Below are 26,460 nucleotides of genomic sequence, written 5' to 3' on the forward strand. Positions count from 1 at the left end.
CTGTATAGAGAGTGGACCTCTGAGGGAGGGCTGGAAGGTCAGGTAATACAGCAGTTAGTAGTGGCCCAGAGCCTACTGTCTGGCACTTCTAGTCATGGCCCACAATATTCCCTTTGCAGGTCATATGGGAATAAAGCATACCAGGAGACATATTATGTAGAACTTTTATTGGCCTGGGATTTCCAGTGATGTAACAGGGTACTGCAGGACCTGTGAGCAGTGCCAAAAGGTAGGCAAGGCAGGAGACAAGGTCAAAGCTCCTTTGGTGCCTGTGATTGAGGAGCCATTTCAGAGGGTAGCTATGGATATTGTGGAGTCTCTGATCACCCCAAGTTCCACAGGGAAGAAGTATATACTAGTGGTAGTAGATTATGATACCAGATACCCTGAGGTGGTGGCCCTGTCCACCATGGAGGCAGAAAAGGTGGCAAATGCTTAGTTAGAGATTTTCAGCAGGATAGGTTTCCCAAAAGAAATACTGATTGACAGAGGTGCCAATTTCATGTCAGATCTGCTAGCTTGTCTGTGGGAGCACTGTGGGGTGAAGCACCTAAAGACCATCCCCTATCATTCCCCAGACTAATGGTCTGGTGGAGAGGTTAAACTCTATACTAAAGACCATGTTTCAGGCATTTGCAGACAACTTTAAGAGGGAGTAGGACAGATATTTGCCCCATCTGTTATTTGCTTACAGAGAGGTACCTCAGGAATCCACCGGTTTTTCACCCTTTGAGTTGCTGTGTGGGCATAGGGTGAGAAGACCTCTAGATTTGATTCGTGATGGGTGGGAGGGTGATCGTGAATCCCAGAAGGACTCTGTTGTAGCATATGTCCTAAACCTCAGGACAAGGCTTATGGAACTCATGGGCTTGGGAGTAGCCCAACAGCAAAAAAAGGTTTGGTATCACAGGAGTGCTCGGGCTAGAGAGTATGCTGTGGGGCAGCAGGTTATGGTTCTTATTCCTGTCAGACACAACAAGCTGCAGGCAGTTTGGGAGGGACCTTTCAAGGTGGTAAGGAAGGTCAGTAATGTTAACTACATGGTAGAACTGCTAGGCAGGAGGCAAGGGCATAAGCTGTCCCATGTGAACATGGTGAAACCTTACCATGATAGGGAGGCCCTCGTGCTAAGTATTTGCAGTGGAAGGTGGGAGGAGCCTGAGGGGGATCTATGGCTACAGGGACCCAGCCAGCAAAATCCCAAATTACTGTGGTGGAGCCTAGGGTTGCAGGCATATGATATGACAATGCAGCACTGTACTGGGGTCAGCAATGCAAAGGCAGCTGGGATCGCAAGACAGGTAATGGGGTAATGTATTCACAGATAGGCTCAACCCTCTCAAGGAATTTTCCCCAAGAGTCACGTGAAAAACTAGCTTGAGTCTTTGAGGGAGGGAAGAAGTCTGACTGCCAGCACGGCTATCTGGAATTTTGTAAATAAGTAGATGTCATTTGTGAATATCAACATGATGTATAAAAGATGCTTGTGTTACAAATGTATTAGAACTGTATGTCATGTGTATATTAAACTTGTTTGTGCAGACACATGTTAAAAGGTATTTTATAAAGTGTTTGTGCTTAAAATATAACCACAGTGTGCCCTACTGGAATCAAAATGTACATGCACTATTGTAACTGTTTAAATGTACATATTTTAACAGTGAAAACTGGAATACAGGAGGTTAACTTAAGAAAAGTAGCTGAAATTAAATTACTTTATAAGGTAGGCCAGAGACATAATGTCTGTACTAGGGAGATTTCTATATTGTCTTTGAGAGTGAACTAATTACTACCTCTGAAAGTATTAAGGAATGCAATTGTTTTTTTTTTACCTCTAGCATCTGCCAAAAATCTGAGGTCTATGTATTTTCAGAGGTAGATGCTAAATACTGCCAAGCTTCCAGCAGTGGGGATTTCACCTGGGATAGAGTCAGATGACAAGAAGTTATGTCACTCTGCAAGCTATCCCAGCAGTAATATTTGAGATATTAATTTGAGGAGTCTCTTAGAGAGAGAGTGCATTCTGTATTCAGTCTCAGACCTGACAAGAAGCATTCACCACAACATCTGCCTTACTCTATAAGTAAGTTCCAGGGTACAGTAAGCTTTGTTTCCTCATATCTGTGGAGCTTATGAATAGGGATGCCATTTATGAAGACTAGAAGCACCTGAATATTGTTCCTTCAGCTACAAATAAGTCAAGCACTCTACACCCTAACTTTGCTGAATCAGAACTCTGTCAGGCGTTTTACAGTGGACTTCTGTGGTGTGTTTATTTATTTCAATGCTGAACCACAAATAACAGCACTGTGCTAACTTAACACTTGCCAAGGAGGACAGAGCTTTAGACAGATTGGTCAGGAGATTTGCTTTCTTCAGCCACACAAGGTTTAGATTCCTCAGTTATCCCATTCACCTATTGATGCTGTATTGTTACATAGTAGATCAGGCACTGGAAAAACTGTCAGTGTGCTGTCAGGGAGGTATGGCATTTGTTGATTATGTTCTCTAAGGGGAGGCTTGGTCCAAAGAGTGGAGTTGCCCTCAGACAGTCAATGAGTGTGGGAAGGATTGGAAGGGAGTGGGTGAGGCATATTAAAGAAGACTTACCCTGGATGGATTCAAAGCCAGACAGGCCCCCAGGTCAACCTTAGGATCTACGAATATGGGGAGCTGGACTGGTGTAATGATTTTGTTCAAGGGGACCAAAAGAAATAAACTTTCTGTGTCTTCCAGAGTGGGATACCTTGCATCCTTCTGTAATTTTAATTACATTGATGTTATAGCTAGAGCAGTATGTGTAGGCACATGCTTCCAAAGAATGGTATAGCTAAGAAGCTCCTCCTTCAAGAAGATGCTTAGGAAGGGCATTCTGTTTGCCCTATGCAAGGGAAGGTCCTCTTTGGACAGCCGTCATAGGACTTGTTTAGTGACCCACTGAAGAATAAACAGACTTTCACTAACATTGCAAAAGGGGCTTTATAGTCCTCCTCAGGCTACCATTTCACCACAAAAAGTAAAAGCCCTTCACAGACAAAAGGTTTTAAGTATCAGGCAGTCTTGTACCCTGACAGTGCCAGGCAAGTTGCTCAAGAGGATGAATCATCCAGCCATGCAGTTACATCCTGTCATGTAAAACTTCCATTTAGGACTCAGTTCCCTGAATTTGAGCAAGGTTGGAGGTTCATCAAAAAAGACAAAATGATTCTGGCTGTGTTCATGACAAACAAAACAGTACAGTGAGGCTGTCAACCAAAATGAAGTTCACTTAAAAAATTAAAAAAATAAAAACACAAAAGGAGCTCCAAATCCACCAGATTTTAACCTTGCAACAAAATAAAAACAGCAGGCACCATCACTTTTGAGATAAGCTCATTTTCACTGTGTAAAATAACTGCAATCACACAGCAGTTTAAGTACAAATATTATGGCAACAATGCTCATTCAGATGCCATCACTTAAATAAAACTTATGTAATATAAAATAACATATTTTATCAATACAAAAGACAGGAAAATTAATATGTTTTATTATGTTTTTTTTCCTTAAAATTGGCATAATACTAGGAGGAGCATTTAATTCTGGTTTAGTACTAGCATGTAGATAGGTAGTCCACTTATATTCAGTGTTAGTTAAAAGGAAGGTATTACCACCTCTTGCATTCAAAAATTACATCTGGATAACATTAAAAAGAAAAGTATCTTTATTACCAACTTCTGAGATACATTTGTTAGTGCATTCATACTGCCCCCCTCTATGGATATCAGCCAAATGCTCCATACTTTTTCCTTAAGTTTTATATTGCTGTTTCCTACAGAAAAGCAATCACATTTTGTGCACAGTCAGATGTACAATATTACCAGAACTGCATGTAGCAAAACAATTGAAAATGTTATGTTAAAATACTTTATCCATATTCAGCATGCTAAAAATGTCAGTTATAGCATGGAGTGGTACATGTAGCATTTATCTACGTTCTCTTTCTATCATTAATAACATAATGCTTGCTTACGATTATTACTGCTTTTGCATGCAAATTTTGGCATTTCTGCTATTAACATTTTTATAGGAGTAACAGAATTGTGAACAGGCACATGGTCATACTCTGTCTACAAAGAAGTGGTGGTGGTATGATAGGTGGGCCATAGCAGGGAGCATCATTCTCTGAGCAGTTCACAACCCTGAGGAAATTAGTGTTCTGGCAGTCTCTCTGAGCTGCTTTTATAATCTTCTGCTGGAGCCGAGAATATGGCAGTCTTACCTAGTCGGAGTCTTTTGGAGTTGTACACCCACAGACCAGATTGTATGTCAGTCGAGAATGAACTTCTGTTCTCTTCTTCTGCATCCATCAAGGCAAGATTTTGCTAGCAGTAAATCAGTTTTCCTCGCATGGCAGGAGAAATTGCTGCAGACCTTTTCACCTTGCCGTATATGGGATCTATAGCTTTAAATGACTATGAGCTAGTTCCAGGAAGTTGTGTAGTTTTAATCTGACATTTTGCTTGCTAACTCTACATTTCTTGCCAGCTGTTTGACTTCTGCTCTTGTTCAGTATGTCAGATAATAAAATACTAGTAATGCAGTTGGCGGCTGCGGTGGTGCAGCGGTTAGCGTTGCCGCCTCACAGCAAGAGGATCTCTGGTTCAATCCTCGGCTGGGGTGCCTTCTGTGTGGAGTCTGCATGTCCTCCCTGTGGTTGCGTGGGTTTCCTCCGGGTGCCCCGGTTTCCTCCCACATCCCAAAAACATGCTATAGGTGGATTGGATACTCTAAATTGGCCCTAGGTGTGAGTGTGTGCATGTGTGTGCCTTCAGTGGATGGTTGGGCGTCGGGCTGGCAACTCGACACTGTAAAACTCCACTGCCAATCGTGAATGGACAGGTGATCTGCTGTGGCAGTCCCTAACAGGGAAAAGCTGAAAGAAGAAGAGGAGGTTGTCAGTTATGCAGTTGTACTGCAAGTCGATCCCATTTTTCAATATTTCCACTTTTCTAGACTGTTACTCTGAAGAAACACATCATAAAGGTTAGACTGCATTCATAGTGTCTCTCTGTAGTGTAACCACTATACATAATGAAGTACACTTTTTGATTCAGGCTTATCTCAACATTCAGAGGAAAGACCAAAACTCATCTTTGTTACTCCTAAGCCAGTAAGAGAAGTGCGATTTCAGACTGTTACAAAGGATTCCAGTATGGAAGGATAGGTATTGTAAGCCAGTCAGGTTCCCCAGTAAAAGAGGTGCAAATGACGGCATCTCAGGGCCTAAATCTTTCTCCAGAGCATCTGATCCCAGCTAGCTTTCTGGCTGGAATTTTATAAGTGACTTAAGCCACAAGGGAGCCTTTCACCTAACAGATGTACTTTCACAATTGAAAAGGGGGATCCTATGCAGTTCCAGTTATTCATTTGGCAGCTACCCCAAATTTATCGTGGGTATCTGTATGATATTTGTTTCATTTATTATAGAGCCATGGTGTATGCACCAGCTATGTTTGCCTGCCATAGCCTTGTGGAGAGCTGGACTGTGTGCAACATTGACTATTCAAGCCATTTATTAAATTGGTTTTCCTTCTCTCTGTAACTTGAAGAAGCACTCGAAACTTAAATTTCTTGTTTGACTCACCCATCCTCAGTTCAGATCCAGTAGTTTAATGGGTTCATTGTTTGTCTCTTGGAAAATACTATTCTTAGTGGTCACCACCTGTACCTCCAGGATCTCCATGCTTTAAGTACATTTCTATAGGGAACCTTTTCTGGTCATTCAGAAGGATTAGATCTCCCTTAGGGCCATACCTTTCAACTTATTTACTCAAGAAGTACGGACAATGCCAACATCAGGGACAGCTTTTAAATGCTGCTCTTATGAACTTAGAAAGTTTTTCTAATAACATCTGTCGAATTATCATGTACTTTCTAATGGATATGAAGTCTGAAACTCTTTCTGTAATCCTCAGTGAGTTCCCAGAAAAACAGAAATTTAATGAGGAACACTCCAAAAATGTGAAGCAAAAACCTGGACATTATGTAAAATTTCAAATAGTTGAGCAGTATGCCTTGGATCTATCAACATTCCTTAGGAAAGTGTTGTAACATTTGTTCTTAAAAAGCCATTGATTACTCCAGTTTTCTTAGCAGAGACGACACGTAGAGATAGAGTTCTTTGTCTGTTGAGTATATATCACCACCACCTTAAGTGCTACCTGAAGCAAGTGTGTGAGTTTAGGAAGATGGATAAGCCATGCACTTCTTTCCCTCAAAGGAGGTATGGGGTTGTAGCTTACAAGGAATGTGCATTGTCTTTTTCCTTCACTTACCAGAACATGCTGCTGTCAAACTGCCACTGCCTTGATAATGTTTCAGTCAAATTTGGTTTCACTGCAGACAGGTGTGTTCACACCTTCTCCAAACATTACTTTATGAACCATGACTCAAAATGACAGCAATTTATATTGAAAGTGGTGCCCACTCAGAATAATTCAGAGTAAGGCCACCCCTTCCATATTTCAGTATTTCAAAACTCCTCTTTCTAAACCTTTATATATTGGGTGTTCTCTGACTTTTGTCTCCCTAAATGTCTTAATGCTTGGCATTCTTACCAGCCACATACCCGTTGTTAGCTATAAGAGAATCGTTATCTTTGAAACAGTTTATATGTAAATGGCCCTTCTTTCTGAGGAATAAATCCCCACCTACCATCCCCCTGGTCCTGTACAGACCTTCCATCCGTTAACTATTACTGGAGTTCCTGTAAGTGGAACAAGTTCATATTTATATATTTTTGCAGTACTGTAGGTAGGTGCCACATGTTCATTGTTTGCCTTAATTTGCCATTGGTGTGAAATGGTAGACTTAGCAGCAAGCTGAGCTGTCCCAGTGCAGCATGTAATGTTATGACATACACTAGCAAAGAGTGCACATGGCCCTGATCACAGGAACATCAGAGAAAATAGCTGAACTGGAGGAGGTGGAGGATAAACTTATTTATGTACCCACAGAGGAAGGTGCCTGGAGATCAGCTGGTACAGTAAGAATATAAAGTCTGAGACTTTCAGTGGGCTCCTGCTGAAGGCATGGTAAGCTAAAATCACTGTCATAATTCAGCCATGGAATCCAAATCTCTGATCGTTGACAGCACTCTTACAAACTTGCTACTGAAGTTTCATTTCTTTCGTTCCATTTTGTAAAATTCTAGGACTTTATTTCTTGGAAAGTTACATCAGCATTTAGAAGTGCCTTCTATCCCAGTATATTTCTTTCCTTAGGCTTATTGAGGCTAACAGATCCATTGAGTAAGCATGCTGGGTATATGTTGTCCTGCAAGCTGTTTTTTTGTGGCTGTAGAATACATTGCCTGCATCATCCTCATTTGCATGCTTCTGAAGGATATGATTGAAATGAATCAGATTTGTTTCTGAAAAGTAGTTTATTAACAAAAAATGTAATCTGTAGAGAAATAAAATCTTGTATTTTGCTGTTTAGCTGAACACACGCCTGCAGAATGTGTTGTTCTACAGTAGCCTTGGCTTGCATTGATGACTAACTGTGAGACTGATGGAGGCTGCAGAAAGGCAGTGTCTGATTTTCTTGCATGTGTTTTTTGCAGACCTGTGCGTTGTTCAATGTCTCTTGGAACTAACATGAAAAGCATAGGAAGACGGCATAATTATCTTACAAAATACAAGGTATGTGAAAAGTGGGGAAATGAATCAGCAGAATGACTATTACTATCTTCATTGTTTGATCACAAATGATGTACTGCAGGGGTACTGTATCTAGATTTCACTACAGAGATGCATTATGTATTTATTTAGTTAGTTAGTTATTTTAGTTTGTTTACTAGGGTGTGGGTGAAAAATGCACAAAAAAAGAAAACAGAACAAATTTACAAACATAGAATAATCAAGGAAGGTAAGTAATCCCTTGATACGATATGTAAATAATATTGACAGAGTAGGAAATCAAAGGTGAATTAATTTTAGTAGTAAATATGAGAGGGAAGCAGACACTGAGAACAGAGGATTCAAGTAGAAGTGATGCAGGTGAGTATAGAGGTTATGTGTCCAGTGGAAAAGCACTTGCAGAGTTTTGATGAAAGATGTATTTTGAGTTGAGTTCTGAAGGTGGCGAAAGAGGCGACGTCTTTAAAATGAATAGGGAGGGGTTGTCAGAGTTTGAGTGCAAGAATGGAGAAAGAATTATCTCTAGAGTACAGTTTAGTTTTGGGTGTCTAGAGTGGGGGAATTAATTGTGAGAGGATACAGAAGTTTGTATTGGGTGGTTTTATTATGGAGTTTGGCTGCAAGAGGTAGAAAAGCACCTGGTAGAAGTAGCTTGAAAGCAAGAGACCCTAGGAGTAGCTCAACTCTGTAGGGGACTGGTAGCCATTTGGCTTTGGGAAGGGTGATGAAGTGGTGGTCCTGAAGGGAGGAATAGGAATCATGTCAGCAGAGTTTACTTTCAGTGGACTGTAGTGTGGATGATTTTTTTTTAATAGAAGTTGTGGCTATGATGGGGAGACCATATTCAAGTTGAGTAAGGAGGACTCCTTTGCGTATTGTAGCTCTAACTGGTCTAGAGAGAAAGGGAGATATTTTCCAGGGCAAGAATAAAAGAGAACTGATCTTTTTCCTGGTGTTTTCAATGTGGCTTTGGAAGTTAAGTAACTTCTCTAGCCATAAACCTAAGTATTTAAAGGATGTGGTTGTTTCTATTGAGCAACCTTTGAGATCAGCGATGTTGAGATTTTTAGGAGTCTTTTCAGCTTTTATGAGGTTCCTAATTGTCATATTTTTTGTTTTAGAGGGTTTAGGTGTAGTTTATGATTATTTAGCCAAGAATGAAATGAGTGAAGGTTAGATTGAAGCTGGGTTTGTATAGCGGAATGTGAGGGACTGGATTAAAGAGTAACCATATAATCTGTACAAACAGTAGTATGAAGGTTACAGAGATCAGAGGGCAGCTGATTAACAAAGATTGAAAACAAAAGAGGGGGTACGTATGGATCCCTGGGGTACTACTCTGTTAAGGGGTGCTGGTGGTGATAGGGATGGGCCTAATTTGACTGCGAAATACCTATTTGTTAAGAAATGTTACAACAAGGTGACAATGTTGGGTCTAGCCTCGATTTCTTGGAGTGAATGAAGAAACATTACACTTACATGCACGATATGAGCTGGGATTATATGACTTTTTGAAGGCTAACACTGTTTAATTTATTTTCATGTTTCAGTACTCTTCACCAGAAGAGGTCTACACTTTGTATGGCAGGTGAAAAGTTATATATATATGAATCTGTCTAGCTATCTCTTTGTATATGTGTGCGCCTGCACGTGTCTGTGCGTATCTTTCTAGAGATGGAGAACATGTCAGCTACGCGAGAGGTGAATATCCTGTATTTAGAAGTGATGCTGAGGACGTGACCATGCATTACTAACATGCAGTGTTTAATGTAGGATTCTTTCTGAGTACCAAGGAGGGGTCAAAGACTTAAAAATGCTTTAAAAGAGCTCAAACCTCCCACCCATCTTTCAAAACCACTCTGAAAGACCTCCTAGTTAAACTCTGGCTTTGTTCTCGTTCAAAACCAGGATAAACTGTATTGCTAAATGTAAACAAGTACCTTTTCATTCCTTAAACCTCTTTACTCTCCTTTTTCACTTACTTCCATATTTTTATCAAATTGTCTTCCCTGACTTTCTCTTTAACTGTACTGCAAGCCTGTTTTTCCGGTACTTCATATTGAAATTTCTCTTTGTATTAGACTAACTTACCTTTAATTTCGCTACAAACTGTCTAAAATTTCTATAAATATTAAGTGATTTGTCATATAACTTGTATTGATTTTTAACTGAAGTTTTTATATTAATTTGCTATAATTATTTAAACTGCAGATGTTTTTCTTTTATTTTTGAAGATTGTAAAATTATTGTTCTTAAAATGTTTTGTAATTATTTGGAGCTTTTCTTCCCCGGCCTCCACTGAAAATGGGCTTCTACCCAGTTGGACTTTCCCAGTAATCAAATGTCAGTAAATAAATGAACAATAAATAAATATGACAGTTGATTCAAAGTGTGCTTTACAATACAAATGCGTCAGAGGCAGAACTATGAAAGAAGAGAGCAGTGGGACTAATATTTTGCTTGTGCCAGATGTGCAGTTATTGGCATTTACTATACCTCTCTGGTAAAAACAAAAAATGGCTACAGGGCACAGCAAAGACCTTTGACATGCCAGCAAGGCCAGATATCATTTTTTCTTGAAGAGCTGGCAGTGCACCCTTTGGAGGGTCTAAACCATGCAGCACTAACATGCATTGTTTAATACAGGATTCTTCTTGACTACTGGGGGGGGGGGGGGGGGTCAAGGCCTTAAAATATCTTAAAAGAGCTGAAATATGTAGAAAACATAATATATACTGATATGTTATGTATAAGAGTATGCATGGACTGCTCGATACACAAATGTAAATTATTGCAGAATCTTGAAAAGGTGTGGAAATAGTTATACTAAAATGTTATAGGCAGGCTAGGTTTGAGGGATTAGCAAAAGTATAAACCATTAAATGAAGTATACCACTGTAAAGGTGTCTGTTAATCTGAAGCAGCAGTAAGGTCATAACTGAATGCCATCAACATGAAAACATTCTAATGGAATAAGGATTTCATTTGCTGATAGCAGGATATGGTATCTGTACATTAATATATGTTGCACTAGGTAACATTATTTATCCTTTGTTTGACTGGGTTAGTCCCATTAGGCTAGTAGCCTCTTTTTCAGAGTAGACCCAACATGGTATTTATACTATCAGGAGAAATTTGGTGAGAGCACCAGGGAACTTTCCCTGTTCTTTTTGATTGGCAATGCCGTTCATTTGCCTGTACTTCCTGATTTCTGTCTGGGTGGAGTGGTGGCTTGAAGAAATAGGGAGGAGTATGGTGGACACAAACATTTCAGAGAAGTTATTTTATTGCAGTGAGAAGTTTGGAGATGAAAGGAGAGAGAAAGAGCAACTGGAGTTTCTGACTGGTGCACAGGTGGTTGAGCCTTCGCAGAACAAAGATGTAGATAATGCTAGGACATTTAAGTTTGCAGGGAAAGGTGCCTGTATGCAGCAAGACAGGAGATATGCATGTTCGGGGTAATGTGAAGGTGGTCAAATCTTCACAGGATTTGGAATTACTTTTCCAGGAACAATTATTCAAAGTGGAGATTGAAACACAGAAAGAATGCATCATTATAACACTCAATCGGGTGAGTTGCGGGATGTAAGTATGCAGAATTTACTTAATCAAAGTGAACCTGAAAGTGAGAAGGCAATTTCTTGGCGAGATATGGATAGAATTCAAGAAACAGCAGTGGAGGAAGTGGTAAAGGAGAAAAAGTCATCTTAAGTGGTATGGTGAAACAGGGAGATAGAGGAGAAGAAAAGAAGGCAGAATTAAGAAGAACAATATTTAGTAAGAGTATGTTGTAAAGAAGAAAAAAAGCTGAACAGGTATGACATTTGGGATAATAAAATAGCTCTGTTTTGCATTTCACCAAAACAGGTAAGAGCATTTATTCACATTAATAACAGTGCTTTTTGTGACAGTATATTTGAATCCAGACAGTATTTGGAGAAATTTGGGGGTCAATATGAGTATCTGAAAAACTGTAATCCATGGAACTTACATGTTTTGCAAGCATTTAACAGACTGACAAAAAAGAAAATTTATGTTCAATTTCAAATTGAAGTAGAAAAAGAATCACTAAAAGACTAAAGACTGCATGTAAAGATATTCTGGACATTAAAAAATGTATGATGGTAAAGGTTTGTGGACTGGGACCTGGAAAAGTAATGTTGTATTAAAAATAGAAAATGAAAAAATAGTGCATATCCCAAGTATGGTAAATGTAGATGGAAACAAAGGCACTGTAAAATATTAGGGGCAACAAAAATTAGTTTTTCTGTGGAAAAAGTGATCATTTAATTAATAATTCTGACAAAAGGTAATGTTGTATTTGTGGCAAAGTGGGTCATGATGCAAAACAATGTGAATTGAAATGTTTTAAATGAAAAAAACAGGTAATTTGTGGGTGGATTGTAAGGAAAATGCAAAAGAATATAGGGCAAAAGTACATCTGAAGTAAGATATCGAGCAAGAGGAGGGAACAGAAAGAGATCAAGGAAAAGAACAAGAAGAGCAAACAACGATAGATAATAATGAGCCAAGAGAAGGTGGAAAGTAAAAGGTAAAATGATACAGAAAAGGACATGAAGCAATGGTAGAATCAACCGATGAAGAAATTAGTTGGAGAGTGGTGAAGGGAAGGAAAAATTCGACTGGGAAAAGGGTAAAAGAAAAAGGAAATTTAAGGGTTTAGGAATGAAAGAAAATAAAAAAAAAAGATAAACAGCAGTAAGAAAGGGAGAAAAATAAGTAAGAATTAATAAAAGAAGAGCTGAGAATCATAGCAATAAATGTGAATACTATAAAGAAGGTAAAAAGAAGATCGGGGTATTAGAATGGTTGATAACATTTGATATGGACATTATTATATTAGAAGATACAATAATGTTAACAGAAGTGGAGATGAGACATTACAAGTAGAAAAATTGTAGGAAAAAGATAAAACCTCAGGAGAACTGTTTGTCCAGCAAAAATAGTACATGACAAAATTTAATAAATATGAGACAAGCTTTCATATGGAGACACCTTTTCAAGTGAATTTAAAAACTCCACATACAAATATACAGTTGACCAGAAGAATTGGGAGCACAGTGGAATTGAACTGCAATCTGTAGTTGGGAGATGGAGACGAACAGAATGAAGATCGGCAACATGAAAATTAATGAATAAATGTAAGCCTTCAAAGCATCAGTTGCATTTGTGAAATACGGCTGTATAAGAATAAGTGCAAAGAGTGGACTTTTGTTGACTTTTTAAACTTGTGAGGAATTGGAATACATTTGTCTTGCTTCATGTCATTAATATTTGAAAGGTCTCTGAGGGGAGGAGGAAGGAAAAAAGTAATTAAGTAAAACAATTTTCTTAACAGTATTTTTATGAAACATTTCACAATAAAAATGGCATATTTAAACATAATTTTAGTGGTTCTTGTATGTGATACAGTTTTTAAAGTAAACATACGCTTTTTCCTCTCATCTCTCATTTTTGGTATTAAGAAATTCAGGCATTATAGTGCAAAAAGATGAAAAGCTAGACAAAAGGATGTTTAAGTTAATGGGCTGTAACCTTGGGTGGGAGATGGTGTGTAAAAGTACACAGATCATAATATATTGGAACTGATATGTTTTCTCTTACTTTTACTTAGATGAATATCTGGTTAAGACCCTTAGTTTAATCTAATAAATTGTATGTGGAAACAAGTATATATTAGAACACTGAATATAATGAAAAGTGTTCCTTTAGCAATAAATCTTTCTGTTTGTCTTCCAGGCTGCAATGGAGGAATACATTTTTTTTTTCTTTTTGTCTTGCATTTGCATTGAGGGTAGGTTATAATAAGGTAATAAAAGACAGAACCCTGTCTTCTTCAAGGCTAAATGTTAATGGTATCTGAAAATATGCAAGTAGTTTTCACATTTGGGGAAGGGGGAATAAAGATAATAAAAAGAACAGACACCAGTTAGTGTAAGTAGAAGCACAGGCAGTAATATGCATCTTAGCATGGATAACTGGAATTTCAGGTTATCTAGGGCCTGTGTCTGTTAACACAAATGTTCCTATTAGGAGGACTCAACTTTGTTATTTGAAGATGTGCCTAGTTATATGTGTTTGTATTAAATGAACAGGTTCTGGGGGGTACTGGTTTCTTTTGTTTGAGGGTTTTTATTAAAACATAAAATCTTGTAGAATATGACATATGTTCCAGTGTTGATGATAAGAAAAAATTTATAAAGGATTGATCTGCCAAGCATTAATTGGTGCATGTAGTATCTTCTTCTTCTTTCGCCTGCTCCCGTTAGGGGTCGCCACAGCAGATCGACTGTTTCCATTTCTTCCTGTCCTCTGCATCTTGCTCTGTCACACCAACCACCTGCATGTCCTCTCTCACCACATCCATAAACCTTATCTTAGGCCTTCCTCTTTTCCTGTTACCTGGCAGCTTCATCCTTAGCATCTTTTTCCCAATATACTCTGCATCCCTCCTCAGCACATTGAAAATCAATGTAATCTTGCCTCTCTGGCTTTGTCTCCAAACCTTCCAACCTGGGCTGACCGTCTAATAATCTTATTTCTAATCCTGTCCATCCTCGTCACACCCAGTGCAAATCTTAACATCTTCATCTCTGCCACGTCAAGCTCTGACTTCTGCCTTTTTGTCAATGCCACTGTCTCCAACCCATATAACATAGCTGGTCTCACTACCCTCTTGTAGACCTTCCTTTTCACTCTTACTGGTACTCGTCTGTCGCATATCACTTCTGACACTCTACTCCACCCACTCCATCCTGCCTATACTCTCTTCTTCACCTGTCTTCCACACTCACCATTACTCTGAACTGTTGATCCCAAGTATTTAAACTCATCTACCTTCGCCACCTCTACTCCCTGCATCCTCACCACTCCTCTATCCTCCCTCTCATTCACACACATATATTCTGTCTTAGTCCTGCTGACCTTCATTCCTCTTCTCTCTAGAGCATATCTCCACCTCTCCAGGGTCTCCTCCACCTGTTCCCTACTCTCACTACAGATCACAATGTCATCTGCAAACATCATAGTCCACGGGGAATCCTGTCTGATCTCCTGTCAACCTGTCCATCACCATTGCAAATAAGAAAGGGCTCAGAGCTGATCCTTGATGTAATCCCACCTCCACCTTAAACGCATCTGTCACTCCCACTGCAGACCTCACCGCTGTCACACTACCCTCGTACATATCCTGTACCACTCTTACATACTTCTCTGACACTCCCGACTTCCTCATACAATACCACAACTCCTCTCTACGCACCCTGTCATATGCTTTCTTTAAATCCACAAAGACACAATGCAACTCCTTCTGACCTTCTCCATACTTCACCATCAACACTCGCAGAGCAAACCTTGCATCTGTAGTGCTCTTTCCTGGCATGAAACCATACTGCTGATCAGTAATCATCATCTCCCTTCTTAACCTAGCTTCCACTACTCTTTCCCATAACTTCATGCTGTGACTGATCAATTTAATACCTCTGTAGTTACTACAGCTCTGCACATCACCCTTATTCTTAAAAATTGGTACCAAAACACTTTTCCTCCATTCTTCAGGCATCCTCTCACTTTCCAAGATTTCATTAAACAATCTAGTTAAAAACTCCACTGCCATTTCACCTAAACACCTCCATGCTTCCACAGGTATGTCATCTGGAACAACAGCCTTTCCGTTCTTCATCCTCTTCATAGCTATCCTTACTTCCTCCTTGCTAATCCACTGCATTTCATGATTCACTATCTGCACATCATCCAACCTCCTCTCCCTCTCATTCTCTTTATTCATCAGCCCCTCAAAGTACTCTTTCCATCTGCTCAACACACTCTCCTCGCTTGTGAGTACGTTTCCCTCATTATCCTTTATTACCCTTACCTGCTGCACATCTTTACTAGCTCGGTCCTTCTGTCTAGCCAATCGGTACAGGTCCTTTTCTACCTCGTTAGCATCCAGCCTTTTATACAACTCTTCATACGCCTTATCCTTCGCCACCTCTCTCTTTGCCATGTACCTCATCTCCTTATACTCTTGTCTACTTTCTTCATCTCTCTGATAATCCGACTTGTTCTTCGCCAACCACTTTTTCTGTATACACTCCTGTACTTCTTCATTCCACCACCAGGTCTCCTTGTCCTCCTTCCTCTTTCCAGATGTCGCACCAAGCCCCTTTCTAGCCATCTCTCTTACTAGCGCTGCTGTAGTTACCCAGCTATTCGGTAACTCTTCACTGCCACCCAGTGCCTGTCTTAACTCTTCCCTGAGCATCACCTCACAATTACCCTTTTCCAATTTCCACCATTTGATCCTTGGTGCTGCTCTCACACTCATCCTCCTCTTCTTGATCATCAATGTCATCCTACAAACCACCATCCTATGCTGCCTAACTACACTTTCCCCTGCCATCACTTTACAGTCTCCAATCTCCTTCAGACTGGCCCTTCTACATAAGATATAATCCACCTGTGTGCATCTTCCTCCACTCTTGTATGTCACCCTATGCTCTTCCCTCTTGCTAACATATGTATTCATCACAGCCATGTCCATCCTTTTCGCAAAATCCACTACCATCTGACCTTCTGCATTCCTTTGCTTAACACCATACCTACCCATCACTTCCTCATCCCCTCTGTTCCCTTCACCAACATACCCATTGAAATTTGCTCCAGTCACCAATCTCTCACCCTTGGGTACAGTCATCACCACTTCATCCAACTCACTCCAAAATGTTTCTTTCTCATCCATCACACACCCAACTTGTGGAGCATATGCACTAACAACATTCATCATTACACCATCGATTTCCAGCTTCATAAACATCACTGTATCCGACACTCTTTTCACCTCCAAAACACTCTTGGTATACAGTTCCTTCAGGATAATGCCTACGCCATTTCTCCTCCCATCCACACAATGGTAAAACAATTTGAAACCACCTCAGATACACACCTAGCCTTGCTCCCCTTCCATCTGGTCTCTTGCACATACAATATACCAACCTTTCTTTCATCATATCAGCTAGCTCTCTCCCTATACCAGTCATACTGCCAACATTCAAAGTTCCGACCCTCACTATCACAGTCCTCGCCTTTACCTGCCTTCGGGCATGCCTTCCCCCTTTTCTCCTCCTTTGGCCAACAATAGCCCAATTTCCGCCAGCACCCTGTTGGCCAACAGTATTGGTGGCGGTCGTTGTTAACCCGGGCCTTGACCGATCCGGTATGTATATCTGTACTGCTGTCTGCATGTATGATTTGGCAAAATTTTACGCCGGATGCCCTTCCTGATGCAACCCTCCCCATTTATCCAGGCTTGGAACCGGCACAAAGAAATGCACTGGCTTGTGCATCCCCAGTGGCTGGGTTAATTGGTGCATGTAGCATAAACGCTGGAAATAGACAATTACAAATGCTGTCATATAAAATAGGTGGGAATAATGACTTCTTACCATAATGGTGACACTTTCCATATTATCTTGGAATGTGAATTGTCTTACAGGTATAGACAAAAAGGAAAGAATGCTTAATTATAGTAAGAAATGCAGATTACAAATAGCAATGCTACAGGAGACACATTTGGAATGAACTGAGCCTGTGAATTGATAAAGAAAGGATTTCAAGATGTATATTCTGCAGAATATCAGGGACTAAGGAAAAGAAGAATGCTTATATTAATTCTTGGAGGAGTTCCAGTGGTGATAGAGGAAGAAAAGCAAGATGATAATGACATATTTGTGGTAGTAATGGGTTGCTGGCAAGAAAAGGATAAGAACTATGCTGGCATGTAATTTTAGATAAATATATATAAACTGCTATTATGGAGCTTAAAATATTTTAAAATTAATAATCAGCTTTCAGCTGGGAATATTACTTATAGGTGTGGACTGGAATTTCATTTAAAGCAGTGAAGATGTACTGGGGGGCCTAGAAGTAAAAATATAACAAGAGGTTAGATTTCTGTAGAAATTTATGAAAATATTTGGTATAGAAGACATTAATTCAGTGTTAGGAATTACATATTATTCTCCAAGGTACATGACTGCAAACTAGGAGTCATAATCAAAACTCCTAATTATGTGGACATCCTACAAAAGAGCCTCACTGAGACAGATGCCTGGTGTCAAAGCCATGGCCTCAAGCTCATTGCCAAAATGTACATTGTCATCCCCTTTGGTAAAAACTCCGTACCCATGTAGTACCACATAGGCAATAGTCTACTTAACACCGAAAGTGTGATAAGAGACCTTGGGACACAGGTGGACAGCAGTCTTTCCTTTGATAATCACATTTTATTTTATTTTACATTTGTTTACCGGGAAAGTCCGGCTGGACACAGGTCCATTTTCAGCGGAGGCCCGGGGAGAAAAGCTCCAATACAATATATTACAAAAAGTGAGATACAAAGAGAAATAACATTATACATAATTACAAAGAAACAAAAACATCATGCATAATTACATACTTTAGAGCATGCTAGTATGTTCTAACATTCTAGGTGTGTAGTAGTAGGTAATTATCAGTGTTGGATATACAAGTAAGAATTCTTTAGAAATTAAAGAGACATTGATTGATTAGTCAGTAGGCACTTAGGGGATTAGTAGTTAGGTAAAATAATAGAAAAAGAGAAAGAAATTGGGGAGCAACTGTTTGCTCTTGAGTGGAATCCCAGCAGTAGTGCAGCAGTGTGGTTTAACCAGGAAAGTTACATGAACAAAGCCAGTTATTTAAGTAGTGGGTTTTGAGAAGTTTTTTAAATTGGGAAGGAGAGGTGGTAGAGGTTAGGTGTTGTGGGAGTGAGTTCCAGGATCTGGCAATAGAGCAGGCAAAGAGTGATTTGCCAGCATCATTTTTATGTTTGATGACACTTATATGGTTTAGATAAGTAGATCTTAAGGTTCTGGTGGTTGTATGGTGGTTGATTAGGTTTTCAAGGGCTGGAGTTTTGTCAGGAAGGCAGTAGAGTCCATGTGTAATTAAGAGTTGGTTAAGAAGATGAAGTTGAGGTAGCTCAAGCCAGTTAAGTTGTTTGAGGGCTATACAGTGTTGGGCTGTATAGGATATTTCAGCGGCAAAGCTGGCAATTCTATTGTAGCATGAATTCATTTTGGTAAGTTCAGTTTGACAAAGATTGGTTAAGATGGGGGAGACATAAAGAAGGATGGATAGGAGATGGGTTCTTGCAATAGTGCCGCACAATCACAGCCCTTAAGCGAAATAACATACCTAACACACTAGTAATAGGTGACTCAATAGTCAGGCACACTGACGCCCCACTAACTAGGCTGGACAAGGAGAAGGTTACTGTTAGCTGCCTGTCGGGAGCCAGAATCTGCCACATAACACAAGCAGGTCACTCAGTGACTCAGGTCACTCCAGAACAAGTACAAATATGACTCTGTCATTGTTCATGTTGGTGTGAATGACCTGAGATGTACCTCCCTGGACTACATGAAAAGAGACATGGAAGAGCTCTCTGATCATATAGCCCAGGCAGGTATAACCCTGACCCTGAGTAGCATCCTGCCCTCACCAAGAATGATACTTCAGTATAAAGAAAAAAATGATCAATTTCAACAATTGGCTAATCTTCTGGTGTCATTCAAAGGGGATCCAGTGTCTGTCAGCCTGGGATGACATGCTCAACAAGCCGTGTTGATTCGCAAGAGATGGCTTGCACCTGTCACCCCTTGGCTTTCGAATACTGGCCAAGGCTCTTGCTGCCCCCATAGTGCCTTTTTTTTAGGCAAGGCTCAAAATTCAAACCCACCTCCGTAAATAGCACAAGTAAAAAAAAAAGAGGGCTATGCTACTCAATGCCAGGAGGATCAGCTGGTAAACTCCCCTACCAGAGGCCACAACATATTGGACCTGGTCATCAACAACATGGGCGACAGGTGTTCCGTACCGGAGGTCAACCCGTCACTGGTTAGATCAGACCATAAACTAATCACTCTGGATGTCCACACCCCACCCCAACCAAGGAAACCACACTGAAAAACGTTTCTAAAGCAAACTTCACCTTACTTAAGGCAGAGGTGGTAAGTTTCACAGCCCCCACGCTAAAGGATAACACTGTCCAAGATGCAGAACCCTTTATAATTGCACTCTATGAGCACCTACAAGGATGCATGGATCATGCCATCCCTAGCAAAACCAAGACTCACTCCCCTAAGAGAAGGAAACCAGTCTGGTGGACCCCTGCCATAAACAGGTTATACAACAAAAGGAGGAAACTAGTTCAGAAAAAAAGCAAATCCCAAGAAGGAAAGACATCCCTGATCAGTATCAGTAAGAAACTAATGTCCCTCATAAAATCATCCAAGGCTAACTTCAAAAGAAAATTAGTCAAGGATTCGAAAGATAACCACAAAGCCTTCTTTAGCTATTTCAAGAATCTAAGTAGCAACTCGCAGATATGCTCTGAGGTAGTGCAAAATAGCACAAAATATACTGAACCTACTGATATTGCCAACATCCTGGCAGACAAATTCAGTGCAAACTCCACCTCCCTCTCACCTTCAGAAGGGCCCACAACAATACCGGAAAAGTGTAGTGTCCCTGAAATCACAGAAGCACAGGTGAAAACAGCCCTTTCAAAAGCCAAAAACACAGCATCAATGGGGCCAGATGGTGTCCCAGGCTGCGTCTTGCACGAACTACAGAACGAACTAACCCCCCACCTAAACACACTGTTCAACCTCAGCCTCTCCACAGGCTACATGCCCATAGAATGGCGCACAGCAATGGTTATTCCGCTCCACAAAGGAGGGGCCACAACTGACCCTGGTAACTATTGTCCCATAAGCCTGACTAGCCTGGTCTGCAAGGCTATGGAGCGCATCATCATGGAACTCATTAACAAAGACATTGGGAACCTCCAAACACTTGACCCGACCCAGTTCAGCTTTAAGGGCAGATCATGCCTACCAAACCTGGTTGACTTCTTCGAGACAGTCACCAAGGCCATAGACAAGGGAAAGGTGGTTCACACAGCTTACCTTGATCTCACCAAGGCGTTCGACACCATTCCTCACTCGGGTATTATAGAAAAACTCACCAGTCTGAACATAAACCCCTACATCACGAGATGGGTTGCCAACTGGCTTACAGACAGAACGCACATGGTAAGAATAGCGGGCTCCAGGTCTGACTCTAAACCAGTCACAAGTAGTGTCCCGCAAGGCTTGGTTCTGGGACCCCCACTGTTCGGCATATATTTCTTAGAAGTACAGGCAAACACAGGAGGACTATGGCTAACCAAGTTCGCCGATGACTGCAAACTGGGAGCCATAATTGACTCTCCGGCTGACACGGACATCCTTCAGAAAGGCCTTACTGAGACAGACACCTAGTGTCAAAGTCATGGCCTCAAGCTAAATGCCAAAAAATGCATAGTCATCATGTTTGGGAAAAACAAAACACACACGAATTACCACATAGACGGCAGCCCCCTTAATACAGCAGAGGTAATAAGAGATCTGGGGACCCAGGTAGATAGTAATCTCTCCTTTGACAATCATATTGCCAAAGTAGTTAGGAAATCCTTCTATGTGGCCCATCTAATTACTAAGGGGTTCGCATCTAGAAATAAAGAGGTTATAGTGCCCCTCTACTCATCACTTATCAGACCCATCATAGAGTGCAATGCCCAATTTGGGATGTACCTCACAAGACACTTCCAACAGCTGAAAAGGCCACAAAAGCACCTCAACAAGAGGATTACTGGCCTCAAACATATGTCCTATGCAGCCTGACTGAAAAAACTTCGGCTGTACTCAGTGGCATATCGCTTACTCAGAGGTGATCTCTGCCTGACTTACAAAGCCATGTCCAACTCAGAATTGATGGACATGCTCCACCTAAAGAAATCCAAGTCACTGCAAACCACGTGCTGTAGTGAGCTAAACCTCGCCACAACAATAAATAGAACATGCTCCCCATACTTTGGAACAAACTTCCTAACTACATTAGGTAGAGCCCCTCACTAACACTCTTCAAGAGAAGCCTTGACGAGTGAATGGGTAACAGAAAATACACCCCTGGGATCACTTAATTCGCTCTGCTTGACAGAGGCTCAGTTAATTAATCAATGGGGTGGCGAAAGCTAACACACTCTGGCTAGGCTTATAAATGCCCTCGGGCAGATAGCCTAGTACCTACTTATGAACCTATGAAAATACTACCATTATTGGTGGGTATTAATGCAGAGAAAGCATTCAACAGAGTAAGTTGGGGTTTTATGAGAAGGACAATGGAAGCATTTGTGTTTCCTGATACAATAATAAGGTTAATTACAAGGATATATGAGGAATCATAGGCAAAAATCAAAGTGGGAGAGTTCCTCTCTAATATGTTGAGTCTGAACAGAGGAGCCAGGCAGTGATTACCGCTTTCTCCTTTGCTATTTTTGCTGTATTTAAAACCACTGATAAAGAAAAATAGTGACTCAGAAATTCAAGGACGTAATTGGTATGGTGTTCAAGAAATGTTGACTTTATTTGTACGTGATATTAAAAGGTACCTGATGGAACTAGAAGATGACTTCTCAGTGTTGTGGAACAGTCTGAGTGTATGTTTTTTGAGGATATACAATTAATGAAGATAAAGCAAAGATTATAGCTATAAACTATGTAACCACACATGAATTGATTCAGAAATACCCATATTTCTGGGGACATGATAAAATAAAGCATTTAGGAATATAGATAAAAAATACTGTTATAGCAGCTAAGGATATGTAGGAAGAGACTAAACAAAAGATAATATAAAAAAGTGAGAAATGGAAGCTCTTGCATATGGATATCGATAGCAAGATACAAGCAGTAAAAATGTTTGTAGTCCCTTTAGTCTTATACACAGGTCAGGCATATTTTTATCAACCAGAGTAGAAGCTGTAGATAGTAATTAATAAAGAGTTGAAGGATTTTATTTGAGAGGCAAAGAAGACGAGTCAAGCAGGATAAGTTGATCCTCAGAGTAGAACAAGGAGGTTTAGTATTACCCAGTTTGAAGGGATATTTTAGCTCTAACACAAGAGAAAGGTACTGTTAGGTAAGAGTAAACTCAGTGGTAACAGACTAGGGAACTCTGGTTGACAGTAACTTGATTTTTGATTACCATGTGTCCATGGTAGTGAGAAAATCCTTCAGCATGGCATGACTTATATAGGTAAGGGTTTGGCAGCCATATCCAAGGAGATAATAGTCCCACACTACTAAACCCTCATTAGACCAGTAATTGAGTACATTGCATCCTTCAGCATGTACCTGACCAGGCATTTGCAACAGCTGGAGCAGCCACAGAGGTTCCTCACTAAGAGAATACAAGGTGTAAAAATTTTGTCTTGTGTGGGCCACCTTAAATCTGTCACAACAAATTAGTGGGGTTGATCTATGCCTAACCCACAAGGCATTCTCTGATCCAGTCCTGAAGGATCTGCTACACATTCACAAAACAAACTGCACTAGAATTACCTGATCCCAGGATCTAAACCTTGTCCGTGACATAAACAAAACTTTTTGGAAGGTTAGGTATGTATCTCTGAGATTACCTTTTCCCTGGAACAGACTCCCCATTCATGTGAAACAGAACTCTTCCCTAAGCCTGTTCAAGGGCAATTTGGACCAATGGATGGGAAATCACAAATTCACCCCTAGCTTCTCACTTATGGCTCTTATGGATAGGGGCAGTTTGTAGATGCCCTATGTCACAGGCATATAGCAAAGCCATTCTAGCCTGCAGGCATTAATAATTTGGAAAACTGGGTCATGAATAACTAAGCTGATAAAGTCTCTAGGGCAGTTAGCCTAGTAACCTGCTATGAGCCTGTGGAGAAAGGAGATTCTGCTGAAAGGGATAACTGCAATTAGGGGTACGGAAAATATGCAAGAGGGAGCTGGAATTTACTGGAGGAAGCTGGCATAGGAATCAAGGTATTGGGAACAATAAAAAGAGAGGGAAAGGTAATAGAATGGGAAAAGGTCAAGAAGACATTCAGACTGCAGTCTAGTGATTCCCTTCCCTATCAGGGATTGCTATCAGAGTATAGACAAAGAGAAAGGGATAAGGGAATCCTAAATGAAAAACCTGCACTGGTTAAGTTTTTAACTGAATCTCGCAAATAAGCTGCTGTTAAAGAAGGGATAATTAGTAGGGCATATAGAATATTGCATGACATCTATAGGAATCAGTCAGAAGAGGTCAAAAAAGATTGCTTAGAGAGATTACATATGCAGTTCATAAAGAAACAATGGAAGGATATATGTATAGCTCTCAGGTATACAACAAAATCTAGAAGATTTAAGATTTTTTGCCAGGAAATATTTGAACAGACACTTTTATACCCCAAGCAGATTCAATTTTTTCTCAGATAGATGACAAATGTTGTTGGTGTAATGGGAAAGACTTACCTGAGAGCATATGTTCCCCGGAGTGTAATGAGTTAGCAAATTTAAAAATTCCCTACAGAGTTCTTTGTCAGGAATTCTGGCCGAAAAATGAGTGTAACTGAGGAAATTATTTTTTGATCTGGGATGCAGCATCTGAATTGCCTATTCATAGTAAGACCTCAATAAATTTTATTCTGATGGATGCCAAAAACGCTATTACTAGAAAATGGAAATCAAAATCTAAACAAACTATACTTGAAGTAGTGATTATTGTAAGAGAGAGAAAAGAAAAGGAAGTGGGACCTTTAGAAAAGGGTAGGAGGAAATTACATAGAAAAAAATGGAAATTGTGGAAACAGTACATGAAGAAAAATGTTTTGGAGGAGGAATGAAGTTAATGCGAAGGCAGGAATTGAACTGTTTATGTAATGTTGCTCTGATTATATGATATATAACAATATGTGTAATGTATAATGTTTGTTAATGTGAACTTGTTAATATGGTTTGATTACTTTTATATAAATGTAAGTTTACCTATGTCACAAGTGATAATTCAATAAAGGTGTTAAAAAAACTACTGTGAACAACTTGTACTGTATTGTGTCAGGCAACTTCAAGAATGCAGTAAGGTACTTCACCATGTACAGTGGCTATAAAAAGTTTGCACACCCCTGTTAAAATGTCAGGTTTTTGTCATATAAAAAAAATGAGACCACAATAGATCATTTCAAAAATATTCCCACCTTTAATGTGACCTATAACCTGGACAATTCAATTGAAAAACAAACAAATCTGTTAGGGGAAAAATATTAAAAATAAAAAAATGTACAATAAATTGGTTGCATAAGTGTGCACACCCTTAAACTAATACTTTGTTGAAGCACCTTTTGATTTAATTACACCATTCAGTCTTCTTGGGTAGGAGTCTATCAGCATGGCACATCTTGACTTGGCAATATTTGCCCACTCTTCCTTGCAAAAGCACTCCAAGTCTGTGAGATTGCGACAACATCTCTTGTGCACAGCCCTCTTCAGATCACCCCACAAATTTTCTATTAGATTTAGGTCTGGGCTCTGGCTGGGCCATTCCAAAACTAATTTTCTTCTGGTGAAGCCATTCTTTTGTTGATTTGGATGTATGCTTGGGGTCATTGTCGTTTTGAAAGGTGAAAATCCTCTTCAGCTTTTTGGCAGACTCCTGAAGGTTTTGGGCAAAATGTGACTGGTATTTGGAACTGTTCATAATTCCCTCCACCTCGACTAAAGCCTCAGTTTCAGCTGAAGAAAAGCAACCCCAAAGCATGACACTTCCACCACCATGCTTCACCGTGGGGATAGTGTTCTTTTGGTGATGAGAAGTGCGCCAAACATACCTTTTGGAATTGTGGCCAAAACGTTCAACCTTGGTCTCATCAGACCATACCACATTTTCCCACATGCTTTTGGGAGACTTGATGTATTGTTTTGCAAATTTTAACCTGGCTAGGATGTTTTTCTGTGTAAGAAAAGGCTTCCGACTTGCAACCCTACCCCATAGCCTAGACATATGGAGAATACGGGAGATTGTTGTCACATGTAGTACACAACCAGCACTTCACAGAAATTCCTGCAGCTCCTTCAGTGTTGCTGTTGGTCTCTTGGCAGCCTCCCTGACCAGTTTCCTTCTTGTCTTTTCATCAATTTTGGAGGGGCATCCAATTCTTTGCAACGTCACTGTTGTCCTATATTTTCTCCACTTTTTGATGACTGTCTTCACTGTGTTCCATGGTGGAAATTTTTTTGCACCCTTCTCCTGACTGATACCTTTCAACAATGAGATCCCTTTGATGCTTTGTAAGCTCTCTGCGAACCATGGCTTTTGCTGTAGCAGGCAACTGAGTAAATGCCAGGAAAATCCTACTAGGACAGCTGAACTTTATTTTGGGGTTAATCAGAGTCTCTTTAATTGATGGTGGTGTACACTTATGCAACCAGCTTATTGTACGTTTTTTATTTTTTATATTTTTTCCCTAACAGATTGTTTTTCAATTGAATTGTACAGGGTATAGGTCACATTAAAGGTGGGAAAAGTTTTGAAATGATTTATTGTGGTCTCATTTTTTATATCACAAAAAGCTAGCATTTTAGCAGGGGAATGTACACCTTTTATATCCACTGTAACTCATGCTTTATTGCTACATCTGTACAGCTGCCATCACTAACAATATATATTGGGTGCTGTTTTACTGTACCAAACCCTGAACCAGATAGCATGACTTTAAGAAGAAGTCCATGCTACTTATCACTTCAAAATGATTGCAGACTGTATTTTCCATTCATTTCACTTCAAAGGGGAGATAGCACCTTTATGACCCCTTCCTGCTTGGAGAAAGCCA

The 26,460-nt window shown here is 40.0% G+C and overlaps 1 protein-coding gene across 1 annotated transcript in view; it reads left to right on the plus strand.

Annotated features, from left to right (window-relative positions):
* LOC122795855 (xanthine dehydrogenase-like) overlaps nucleotides 1-26,460 on the plus strand; it is a 5,725,158-nt gene that overhangs the window by 2,823,768 nt on the left and 2,874,930 nt on the right. Inside the window, exon 23 of the mRNA XM_044064255.1 lies at nucleotides 7,607-7,685. Within this exon, the coding sequence (XP_043920190.1) occupies nucleotides 7,607-7,685 (79 nt within the window). The remainder of the gene's footprint in view (nucleotides 1-7,606; nucleotides 7,686-26,460) is intronic.

The sequence above is a fragment of the Protopterus annectens genome, chromosome 2.part2 (assembly GCF_019279795.1).
Source record: "Protopterus annectens isolate FY-2018-M chromosome 2.part2, PAN1.0, whole genome shotgun sequence".
NCBI lineage: Eukaryota > Metazoa > Chordata > Ceratodontiformes > Protopteridae > Protopterus > Protopterus annectens.